The sequence below is a fragment of the Pygocentrus nattereri genome, chromosome 29 (genome assembly GCF_015220715.1).
Source record: "Pygocentrus nattereri isolate fPygNat1 chromosome 29, fPygNat1.pri, whole genome shotgun sequence".
Classification (NCBI taxonomy): Eukaryota; Metazoa; Chordata; class Actinopteri; order Characiformes; family Serrasalmidae; genus Pygocentrus; species Pygocentrus nattereri.
This window is the reverse complement of record NC_051239.1, coordinates 13,989,059-14,001,769: the sequence shown is the minus strand read 5'-3', so window position 1 is coordinate 14,001,769 and position 12,711 is coordinate 13,989,059. Positions and strand designations below refer to the sequence as shown.

The 12,711-nt window shown below is 41.5% G+C and overlaps 1 protein-coding gene across 1 annotated transcript; it reads right to left on the bottom strand.

The window, feature by feature from the left end:
- Positions 1-2,590: 2,590 nt before the first annotated feature.
- Positions 2,591-12,249, bottom strand: kiaa2013 (KIAA2013 ortholog). Its single transcript, XM_017705799.2, has 3 exons — positions 10,534-12,249; positions 9,143-9,996; positions 2,591-4,856 (listed from the first exon to the last, which is right to left on the bottom strand). Exons 1-3 carry the CDS (start codon positions 11,477-11,479, stop codon positions 4,824-4,826), a joined length of 1,833 nt encoding a protein of 610 aa, XP_017561288.2. The 5' UTR covers positions 11,480-12,249; the 3' UTR covers positions 2,591-4,823.
- Between the last annotated feature and the right edge of the window lie 462 nt (positions 12,250-12,711).

Below are 12,711 nucleotides of genomic sequence, written 5' to 3'. Positions count from 1 at the left end.
TACACCTTCTTTTTGTGAGTCTACTCGTCCGAGCGTCTTCCTCTCCTTGTGCTGGGCGTAAAAGAATTCAACATGTGACGTCGTCTCATTACGAGGGGCTTTTAATATACAATGAGGGCTGCTTAATGAGGCGCCATGATGTGCGTGTCTGTTAACCAGGCCTCGGGGCGGTTTTAACCTGCCACATATCGCAGGACATTCGTTTGAACCGCCCATAACCTCTGAGTGAGCTCGAACACATTTCAGGACAAATTCATGACTTCAACAGCTCTTCAGTTACTTTGTACTGCTTCGTATTCACGGTGTTTATATTTCCTGGCGTATGACCGATTCACGCAGGAAAGTGACGTAGGAGAAACGGTAGGGAAATACGTGCGTGACGCAGCAACGAGCGCGCTGGGATAAATTATTCCAATAAAAAGTCCAACGAATCCAGAAAGGTTCAGTCCACATTAGAGCAAATTGTTGTTTTGGTCTGTTTGCGTGTCTTTATTGCATGTAAAGTATTTGTTATGTCATTATATCGATATCTGAGCTGTTTTAAGTAACTCTGCTATCCTTTCTACAGAGCATTTAAGGGGCCGTGGCTTAAAAAAATATGACGAATTTACATCCCCCTCGCAAATGTTTTTCGTTCCCTCGCAATGATTTGGGGTTTCCTCGCAAATGCAGTCGAGTTCGCAAGGGAACACAAAACTTTTGGGAGGGAATATGAAGCCACTGCAAGGTCAGTGTTTGTGAGGAAATGCAAAAAAAAGGAAGAGAATGCAGAGCTGTTGCAAAGTTAAAGCAAAAAAGGGAAAGGCAATGCCACTGCAAATATTACTGTTCACAGTGGTACATTTTAAACTAATATGGTGTTCTCCTTTGTGTTCCCTCACAATAACTGCGTCCCAGCCTGTGAGGAAATACAAACATTTTGCAAGCAAACGCGAAAGTGTGGTTCCAAATGTTATTTATTTATTTATTTTTACAATTGTATTACGTGCAGTAAAAAGAGAACAAAGGTGAACACACACACACACACACACACACACACACGTCTATAAATGCTGGCTCTTGTCGCTTCTAAGTTGATGGAGATTTCCAGAAATCTGCCAAATTCTGCCACTGACCACAATTAAAGTGGAACTCAAAGTTTGTGCCGAATTAAGTTGTTAAGATTTAAGCAAAGTGGTTTTTATGTGAAATCTAAAGAAAAACACAGTCACAGTGATGGTGATAGGAACCAGATGTCTTAAATGTTATTACATGAAATAATGAAATAGTCATACATACGTTGCCTGTTGTATAAGACGTTTTATGATAGTTATGAATATATGAATAAGTGGCCTCCACGTGCCTGTATGGCCTCCCTACAATGCCTGGGCATGCTCCTGATGAGGTGACGGATGGTCTCCTGAGGGATCTCCTCCCAGACCTGGACTAAAGCATCCGCCAACTCCTGGACTGTCTGTTGGTGGATGGAGCGAGACATGATGTCCCAGATGTGGATTCAGGTCTGGTGAACGGGCAGGCCGGTCCATAGCTTCAATGCCTTCATCTTGCAGGAACTGCTGACACACTCCAGCCACATGAGGTCTAGCATTGTCCTGCACTAGGAGCAACCCAGGGCCAACCGCACCAGAATATGGTCTCACAAGGGGTCTGAGGATCTCATCTTGGTACCTAATGGCAGTCAGGCTACCTCTGGCGAGCACATGGAGGGCTGTGCGGCCCTCCAAAGAAATGCCACCCCACCCCACACCTTTACTGACGCACTGCCAAACCGGTCATGCTGAAGGATGTTGCAGGCAGCAGATCACTCTCCACGGCATCTCCAGACTCTGTCACGTCTGTCACATGTGCTCAGTGTGAACCTGCTTTCATCTGTGAAGAGCACAGGGCTCCAGTGGCGAATTTGCCAATCCTGGTGTTCTCTGGCAAATGCCAAGCATCCTGCATGGTGTTGGGCTGTGAGCACAACCACCATCTGTGGATGTCGGGCCCTCATAACATCCTCATGGAGTCGGTTTCTAACCGTTTGTGCAGACACATGCACATTTGTGGCCTGCTGGAGGTCATTTTGCAGGACTCTGGCAGTGCTCCCCCTGTTCCTCCTTGCACAAAGGCGGAGGTAGCGGTCCTGCTGCTGGGTTGTTGCCCTCCTACGGCCGCCTCCACGTCTCCTGGTGTACTGGCCTGTCTCCTGGTAGCGCCTCCAGCGTCTGGACACTACGCTGACAGACACAGCAAACCTTCTTGCCACAGCTCGCATTGATGTGCCATCCTGGATGAGCTGCACTACTTGAGCCACTTGTGTGTGCACAAGAACCTGCAGAACCACTCCTTTATTGCATGCGTCTTGCTAATTGCCAATAATTTCCACCTGTTGTCTATTCCATTTGCACAACAGCAGTGAAATTGATTGTCAATCAGTGTTGCGTCTTAAGTGGACAGTTTGTAATATATATATTACATCTGACCCTTTCTGCATCATTATGTGGAAAAGACAGAAAATGTGGAGCAATTAGGAGCACTTAGTGCTGATGTTCATTTGGAGTCAAAGTCTGGTAGGAGACAAAAAAGGGACATAATGTATTCTGGCTGTTGTATTCCCCTTTATTCACAGTGTTTGCTTCAAAAAACAGGATTTTGATGAATGTCACAAAATATCAATATAGTTAGTTAATATAGTTAATATTCCCCATAATTATCCACATATAATTCAGTGTTTGAAATACAAATTTACTAAAATCTATTTAATAAAGCAATTTTTTAAAATACAAGCACATATTAAGACAATAATATCATGGAACTAACAATGCAGTCAATTAAACACAACAGAATTATCCAACCTTCACAAGCACGCAGGACCTCCCACAATCTTTCCCCCGACAGTCTTTTCCTCAGACCGTCTCCTTTTTACATCTGACCCCTCAAGAAGAATTAATATAACTACAGTTACATCACCACAATCCCACAAACAGCTCCTCACATGAAAAATAGTAAACGCTGTAATCTTGGTGGGGCTTGTGCATTTTTAAGAGATAAATGTTGCCTATACATAGTGTAGTTTGTGTGTGTGTGTGTGTGTATATGCAATATGATTGTTGCCTACTGTAATAGCTCATTCATATTACAAGCAAAAGATAGCATGTTATTGTCATTTAACTTCATGATGATGTATACTTCATTCAAGAGATATTTTGGTGCTCTAGAATGGCTCCACAATGGCATCGATGATTTGTGCCAGAATTATTTGTTATTTGTTCCTAGCCCACCATGTTTATTCTAAAGGTTATGAAAAGCTATGATTACATAAACTTTTTGTAAGCTTAGTGCAAAAGACTTTGGTGCTCACATCTTAAAAATAGCATGCTTTGCACCTCTTCATCGTCACGCTTATAAGATCCAGCATCAGACTAACATCAACATGGAAAACATTCATTACATGTGAAAAAAAGAGATTCTGGGAGATTTTTAAAGCATTGAATACCTGAGTCATGTCATTATAAAAGGAAAATATACTGAGATGTATAAATATATATAGAGAGATATATAAAGATTTTCACACTCTAGCAACCATTCATTTAGCTGGAACACACAGTTATAAATGGAAAAAAGAGACAAATCCCAATAGTTTATAATCAAAAGCTTGGTTTCACTCATCACTGGCTGCATAGCTGCCTTCGCTATTGTATCATATTTGAGTCCATTGTGAGTCTACATCAATGTGAGGGTCACTGACAAAAACTTCTGCTCACAGCATTTGAAATTTCCTTCTCTTTCTGTCATGCTAGTCTTTCCATTAAGTATTTAGTCTTTCTTAACATGAAGGAATCTATTCTAATTTTAGTGTTATTACAGGCTGACAGACACTTCTGTAATTAAATCTAAAGCTGCACCCAAAACTACATGTACTATACTATGTACTATACTACACAAAGTACTCTAATGAATGGACTTCTATTGGTGGTGTACTATTTTTAACATAGGCCTACTATTCAGAATGGTAGTGTGTGGTTTTGGAAGCAGCCAAAATCTCTAGCGGAACTCTGAGAACATCACCACCTAGTGGAATTTGTTGGGCAATGTTTGGGCACCCCTGGTCAAATTATGCCCTTTGCTAAAGTTAACACATCCTCTACAGAGACCACATGTCTAACACGTTGTAATGGACAAATACTATTTATTTAACATGTCGGGAAAAAATCCAATATAAAATGAGACATGTGCAAAAGTTATGCCACTTTTATATATATGTGTGTGTGTGTGTTTATTTTGTTGTAATATATTTAACTCAGCAAATAAATATGAATTGTGCACTAAAATGTTCAGGAAATCATTATTCTTCCCTCAAAAAATTAAAAAACATCATTTGGCAAGGGGTGTTCAAACTTTTGCATAACTTTTTTACAGCCCCTAAAATGCATGGGCACATATGTGCATCCATATCTCAATTCCTTATATTCATAACCACATAACTTAGCTACCAAATCATTTACAGAAGTTTCATAACAGTAAGACTGTAATAACTGAATAGTAACCCTGCAGATTAAGAGGTTATGGCCTTGAATGGATTCCATCCGACTCTGCTTTTCAATTAAATTAAATTAAACTAAATTATTTTCCCATAGACTGCGTTTCTCCTATAATAATGCCCTGTAATTTGTCTTATCTTAGTCTTGCGCTCAAATCAATCATTCGCATTAGAGCAGGAAGACAAGAGCTGGGAAACACGGCACTCTGTAAACGTGCTGTAACGTTGCGCTGAACAGTGCTCATGGTGGCTGGTCTGAATGTTACCCGTTATTCTTCGCGCTCTCTGAAACGCCTTCGTCTTACAGTTCCGTTTCTTCATTTGTCTTCATTACCTGATAGGGTCAGAGGTCAGCATCATCCTGGAGATTCAGACATTCTACATCCAGACATCAAGGACACATTGATTTAGATCTACTCTGATTCACTTGTTGACTCAAAGTGGAATTCCACCCAGATTTCTAAATGTCAGTATAAATCCAAAGTTGAGACGTAAACAAAGTCATTCAGAGTGCTTTGTGTGGTATGCTTCAACTTCTTTACAATGGTGGCGACAGGAAACAGGGGTCATGATATCTACAACTGAAATATACCCGTTTGTTACTATCCAAATCAAACCGATGCACCTACACAGGTTTTTGTATGTAATACTGATGATGGGAAAAAAAAAAAGTTCTTAAAACACTTTATGTAGTTTTCATGAAGATTATGATGTTTAGCAGTGTTTTCTTATTTGGGATTTGTTCTTAGGTAAGAACAGAATCTACACTCACTCAAGAGCACAAAGATGCAAGCGACTCTTTAAGAACACGTCATGGGTCTGGTGTAAACTTTTTATTAGGACTTTTCTCAAGAACAAATTTAAGCAAAAACTTAGGATGATATTGGTGAATAAGGCACAATGTCTTTGGCATTGGGCAGCAGGTTTGTAACCATTAATAACTTTCCATGAGGTCGCATTAGCTTTTTGAGGCCAGATGTCTGGTTCCTATCACCACCACTCACTGTGAACACCTGAGTTCGCAAGTTTTTCTAAAAAGGAGCATATCACATCAAATCTTTCTGTATGACTTTGCTGACATCTTAATGATTTTTTCGAAAAATCAGTGGAATTTCCCTTTAAATTGTAGCTAAAAAGTAATAGTGTAGTCTGGCCAATCAAAATGTCCTGTTTCACACGCATATGGCTATATTAAAGTACAAAATTATGTTCATGTTTCTAATATATTTGTACAAGTGTAATTAATGATCAACAGAGCTGGGTGATTGACAAAAATTGAGCTGATCATTGTTTAACAAATTTACCATGTTTAACATCATGAAACAGGTTCTATGATGGTAAGAAGATATAAAATGATCATTTTCAGCCACACAGTAAACCACACCGCTCTGTCCATGTTAGGTAGCCAAATATAAGCCTATCTGTGGTGGCTTTGAATGTTTTAATCTAAACCTACTACTCATTAGGTTCAAAGGTTTAAAAAAATATCTATAAAGCAACATCTACACTATACTGAAAGGCTAATGTTGCTATCACTGCTATAATTCTGTATCATGATAACCTTTTCAGGCTACAGTCCTGTGCAAAATCAGAGACCACCCCTTTCGTTTATTTCATTTCCAGTCAAAACGGATATTTCTACTAAATTTCTCAGTGTCAGAAAAAAAGCAGGCGACATATATTTAACAGAGAATGACACAAATGCCCCCAACACTGAAGTATGACATCAAATTACGAGTCGTTCATTCTTTACTTTTGTGAACACTACAGCCAATGTAACACTTCCATTGCTCCAATCTTAATACCACTGAGTTACAAATGCGATGATCCTAAAGAAGTCACTGACATTATATTAACCTAACATTCACACAAGCAACTACTCAAGCAAACCTACAAGCTGTACTGAAAATTTCTCTCTCATATGCATCTACAATGGATAAAGGAGATATTTCTAAGGAGATTAGATATAACGTTGTCCACTTGTATTAGGAGGGGAAAGCCACAGTAAAATAAATAGAAAACCTGGAGCTTCCAAAACTGGCAAATTAGAAAATGGGGTCCCTAATTTCAATAAGGCCTGGTAGACCCTCAAAACTGAGAGACAGGAGAAAAATCTAACTTTTGTTTCAAATCTGAAAAGCTTCATAGGCGTTTCTGTCCAGGCTTCCATTGTGATAAGACAACTCAACACTATGGGTCTGAAAGGATGCGTGGCTGTCAAGAAGCTGCTAACAAGAAAAGAAAATTTGCACCACAACACCAAAACTACACAGCTGGTGGGTCTAAATTTATAACTGGGATTACTTGGGATTAAGATGAAGCAGAAAATGCAACCAACTTCTAAGACTGAATTTTGTGTGTAGAAAAATTAAAAAGAAGGTCTCTTGAAATGAATAGAAGCTAAAATAAAGACAAAGTGTGGACAAACTGAACACTGAGAAAAACTGAAAGATTTAATTGTTGAGGCCTCTTTGTAATTTTCTGTTAAATGTTTTCTTGACACTTAAAATTGTACTTAATGGCTGTTTTGACTGGAAAAGAAAGAAATGAACAGTGGTCTCTTGACTTTGCACAGCTCTGTAGATCACCCAAACCTATTTTAATAGAGAGCACATTTATTGCCACAATGTGGTCAAATCAGTGCATATTCGAAGTTAAACCTCTGTCTCAGTTAAGACATCAATGAAGAACACTGTCACCATTGATTTGTTAATTTAATCATAGTGAGTCAATATAAAAACACAACAAATCAAGACTCAAGAAATGCAACACCACAAAAAAGTTCTGCACCCAAGAATTTCAAAGCTAACAGAGAAGGCAAAAAAAAAAAAAAAATAACCAAGCAAACAAACAAAAGCACTTTCACCCTGAATTTTTCACCCAATGTACACCAGAATTGTCACTCATGTTGCAACCAATACAATTATTTCACATTTATGAACAATACGTTGAACGTTTTCTTTTTTCAATAGTTCCTACCACCTATGAATAATGGAATTCTTGGCTTGGTTTTATTGAGCCTATGATTTTTCCCAATTAAGTGTATCTGAAGATCTAAAGAGGCTTACATATAATGCATTATGCACTTGTTTACATAGGTCTTATGAAGAAATATGAAAACTAGAGATGGCACCGATCTGACCAGGTATCCGTATCCGGCCGACATCAGCAGAAAATGATGGGTCTGATATTAGAGGGAAAAAGAATGAATCTGATTCAATCTTACAACAAATCTAGCCGGAAAACAGCATACACTCACATTATGGGATGTGCTGTTAGCTGTGTATTTCTTCCTCTGGAGTCGTCATAGCTTGAGCAGTTTGATAATGAAATAGCTGCCAATCTTACGTGAAGAGCTTCAGTTTAAAATAGCTTAAAGCTTAGGTGCTTTTACAGAAAAATGATTCAATCAGCCAATACTCAAGGATTCAAAATTGATATCAGTGTCAGAAAGGAAAAGTGGTATCGTGCCATTTCTAATGAAAAACAATATACTTTGGTTGACAAATCAGACATGACAGTCATTCACAAACGTAGACGTGGTTAATCGGGCATCTGGCTGACAGTCCATTGACCATTTAGCACTGTGCTAATCTTCTTTGCTTCTCTTTGGCCCTACATTCATATAGATTAGGATAAAACTCTCCTTACTCTAACCACTTACTGTGCAAGCCCCTGATTACTTTACTGCCCACTTACTGCCAACAATGTAGCATAATGTTTCCATATGTCTATGTATAATATTTTGTGTAGTGCTCAGAATGTGTTACCTCATTTCCTGCCCTTAAGACTTGTGCATGAAATTAAACTGAGGTGGTAAAAACAATTGTCTAAAAAGAAAGGAACATGTTAACAAAAACAAACAAAAAAACAAACCAAAAAACACTGGAGAAAGGTGGATAGCACAAAAGAACCCCCGCACCAACTTGGAAGAAGAAAGGCTTGAAGGCACCAGTGAAGAGTTTATGCACAAATTTCTCATTGAATAAAAAAAGCAAATCCTCGTCTTTCACTACTTCATCAAGAGACTAATTCACATCAGACTCTCCTTCAAACTGTAAAATGTGTCATCTACATGAAAAAAGAAAGAACAAGTCTTTGTTTCAGTTTGAGATAAATTACATTCAAGAAATCTGTGCGATAAAATTAATTTGCAACTTGTTATTCTGCAAACTGAAAGTCAGCTTTTGTATAAAAAAATAAATATTTGTTACCTTACGACTCACAAAATTTCTAAATCGTATCAACGAGAATAGGAAAGGAAAAAAACTTGATCAAGATTGTTGAGTACTTCATACAGCATTGCCAACCACAATTACACTGGTGCTTTCATTACGAGAGAAGTTCAAGTCAGAAACATCCAGACTGATGATTGTAGAGGATTCAGTAGAAGCAAAAAATCTTCAACATGCCTTAGCTCCGCAATTACTGTAGGTTGTAAGTTTGAGCGGTTACCAAAACCATCATCACCATTTTGATGTTTCCAGAACAATCTCTGGAAGCAGTATCTGACAGTTTTGCGACTACATTAGAGCAAAAAGGAGAGGGAGAAAAAGAGATTCACCAACAAAGATCACCACCCAAGAGCAGATTTTTGCTGTCTCCTTCATGGGTCTATACCTTACTCCTGAAGAGTGGCTTGGCGCCTGGCCCACAGTACTCGTTGTAGATGAGTTTAAATAGGAAGAGGTGGAAGAGGGTGATGAGGGAGGCCACGCTGAACCAGAAGAGGAAGGGCAGCCCCGGGTACTGTTTGGCCATGTGGTCCTCATGTGCCAGGATGGCCTTCACGTGCAGTGTGTGTCTGAGGTCCTGCAGGTGCGTCAGGTCCGTGGAAATGTACAGCAAAGGTGTAATTGGTTGGGTCACCATCACTGGGAAAGTGTGGCCTTGTACCTCTGATGTTAATTCCACCGGTTCGTTCATGCACCCAGCCTCACAGGCGTACAACTTGACCGGCTTTTCCTGGGGTTTGACGGACACATGCAGGAAAGGTTTGCCCTCTGAGTCCAGCAGAACAGCCAGGTTGATCAAGTCTTTGTTATAGTGGATGCCACGCAGTGAATAGCTGTTGTGCAGGACATCTGGGTCAGCCTGGAATTGCAAGTGGTTTTCTGTGAACTGCAGGCCGCCAAAGCTGAGCACTGTGCCCTGCATCAGGCCATGCGCACCGGCCGCCACTAGCACTTTGCAGCCTCGTTTCTGGAGGGTCAGGGTCCATAGGTTGACCAGCTGCAGGATCTGAGCCACACTGCTCACCCGCCCTGGCCAAAGGTTCTCAGCATGCATGGTTGCATGGCCGCTGAAGCAGTGGTCAGCATAGTTCAGGCTAGACTCTAGCCTATCATGCTCCTCTGCAGTGATGCCGCTGTTCAGCAGGGGCGCCATGGAGGCAGAGAGGATGTAGTACAGGGTAGTGTTGACGGTTTGGCTAGATGGAGTGTGAGCATCTGTTATTTTTCTGATCTCCACACCTAAATGACAAGATAAATTAGACAGTGCAACAAATGTTTGATTAAAAAGAAATTATTTTGGCAACTAAAATATTTGAAAACTGACCATTTGTATGACCATTTTAGAGTTTTAGCACACTAATTTGAGGCAGCAGCATTAGTCTTAAAACACGGTGCAACCGTTTCTTATTGTTCCAGACAGACAGTTAACTAGCATTCTCTCAGAGCTTTTCACGAATAAATGAGAGGGTGCTAACTAGCAGCTCAGAGCAGTAGCAAAATTGAGATTGTACCTAAGACCTGTACTGTAGAGTTTAGCACTTGTACTGGTAGAAAGGGGTTTTTGAACAACTTAAAATCCTTTATCATACACAGTTGTGCATGCAAAGGGATGCACTTTCACAGCCTTGAACAAGGATATGTACACAGAGTATGCCTAAATCTTCACACACATGTCCTAAGACATATTGACTTGGTAAGCTGTAGGTAAAAGACTTCCTTAAGACGTCCTTAAAACAGCAGCCTTAAAACTGATCAGACTGAAAGGAGTTGACTTGCCAGATATGAAAAGATCCATCCAAGCCTGCTGGTGCTCCTGCACTAGATCTTCCACATTGGCCCGTAGCACCTCCACCGTCTCTCGCCTGACAGCTTCTCGAAGCTTGCTGAAGGTTTCGTCCACCTTGGAGGGCTCAATGGGCTCTGAGGTGTAAATCACGTTCACTATATTTTCGGCGTGGTCAGACTTTGCGGGAACTTGGAACAGCGTACTCAGCTTTTTTGAGCCCACGGCCACCAGCACTATGTCCTTCCTCTCTGTGAGAACCTTCCCAGTGGACAGCATGAATTCTTTGTCCTCTGTCTTCTCTGCAACACTCCTAAAATTGGGTGAGTCCATAGCCACCTCAACTGAAACTGCTTTGTCTGTGGGGTTGCTTATGTGAACCCTCTGAACATAGACATTAGGTCTGCTACGGTGGGCTATGTATTCTTCCCGAATGACAATACAGTCCCGAGAAGACTGAGAACTCCCCAAGAGGACACACCTGGTGGACAGCACTGAGCCCTTCCGGTACGACAGCATTTTTGCCTGTGCCTCAGAGCGCTTCCCAGATATCTGCCACCTCACTATGGGTGAAAACTCTGTCTGGTGCACAGGTGCCGAGCCTGGCTGCAAGGACGAGGTTACCCAGAGTTTATTTGAATCCACATCGACCAGGAAATGTCCATTACCCGTCACAAATGGCATGGACTCTTTCATCTGGGGTGTGTGAACAATGCCCTCCCCACGGTCAACCAGTGCTGTCCATCGGTTGACATCAGACTGAAGACAGAGACCAGCAGCTCCTCCAGTTTCTCTGGAGAAGCTCAGTAACCTCAGGATCCCATCTGAGCTCAAGTACCAATAGAAAATGAGAAAAACAAGCAAGCCAACCAACATGCGACGGGCCCAGCTGCTTGAGAGCAGACCAGGGAGCCCCTTTAACCTCTGTTGAAGCCACATGGTGTCTAAATGTGTGCAAGCAAAATTATCCCTGCTTTCTTCAAGCACTAAAACAGATACAGCAGTGAAAACTCAAAGGGTCCTCAAATGATTTCCTGACATCTGACACACCTAACTTACACGGGAGTGGCGTGACAGGTTTGAGCAGCAGTCCGAGCCGCTGCTGTTATTTCAACCCCTGAATGAATAATGTGAATGAAACCAACGGGCAGCAAAAGATGACAGAGCCATGACATTTCTCCTTGTGACTGCGATCCTGAATCATTCGTCTAGGCGAGCCGAGAGTCGAGTTTGCTTTAACAACTGAGTTAGCCGTTCTCAGGTTATATGTTTCAAGGAACCAAGTCCTTCCTTGATGTGCTTTTGCGTGCCCTGCGTCAAAAAACGGAACCGAGACACTTTAACGTGATAACATTACAACACTATAGCGTTTATCATTGAAACATCAGCTCGTTTCTCGCTCCTGTAACTTTACTAGCTGGCTAGCGAGCTCGGCGGTCAGCTGACTGGCATGCCCATGACTTGGGCAGTTAGCTAGCAGGCTAGCAAGCTAACGAAGTCTGTCAACGACGTCGTCCAAGAAATATCATTTTGCGACTTCAGCCGAATGCTCTTCAGGCATTATCCGAGTTGTTCCTGATGTAAATCCACCAATTCTCCATTTCAGACGCTGGCCGGTCAGTTATCAACACAGCTTGACGTTTCTGGTTTGTACATATTATCCCAAATCAGGTTGGTCGGTAGGCGGAAGTGTCGTAGTTGCAAAACGGTTGACGTTGCAGAGCGCGCTCAGCAGGCTGGTCCCAGATCAGTCTCTCTCTCTCTCTCTCAGTCCCTCTCTCTCTGTCTCTTTCTCTCTCTCTCTCTCTGTCTCTCTCTGTCTCTTTCTCTCTCTCTCTCAGTCTCTCTCTCTCTCTCAGTCTCTCTCTCTCTCTCTCTCTCAGTCTCTCTCTCTCTCTGTCTCTCTCTCTCTGTCTCTCTCTCTGTCTCTTTCTCTCTCTCTCTCTCTCTCTCTCTCTCTCTCTCTCTCTCTGTCTCTGTCTCTTTCTCTCTCTCTCTCTGTCTCTCTCTCAGTCTCTCTCTGTCTCTCTCTCTCTCTCTCTGTCTCTCCCTCTGTCTCTTTCTGTCTCTCTCTCTCTCTCTCTCTCTCTCTCTCTCTCTCTCTCTCATTCTCTCCCTCTGTCTCTCTCTCTCTCCTCTCTCTCAGTCATAAAGTTCATGCACTCATTGAC

What these genes read in the sequence shown, in the direction of transcription:
- kiaa2013 (XM_017705799.2), bottom strand. Translation starts at nt 11,479, where the DNA reads ATGTGGCTTCAACAGAGGTTAAAGGGGCTCCCTGGTCTGCTCTCAAGC. An exon ending in GATGGATCTTTTCATATCTG is followed by an intron (nt 9,997 to 10,533) that starts GCAAGTCAACTC and finishes CTTGTCATTTAG; the next exon opens with GTGTGGAGATCAGAAAAATA. An exon ending in AGCCACTCTTCAGGAGTAAG is followed by an intron (nt 4,857 to 9,142) that starts GTATAGACCCAT and finishes TGACCCTATCAG; the next exon opens with GTAATGAAGACAAATGAAGA.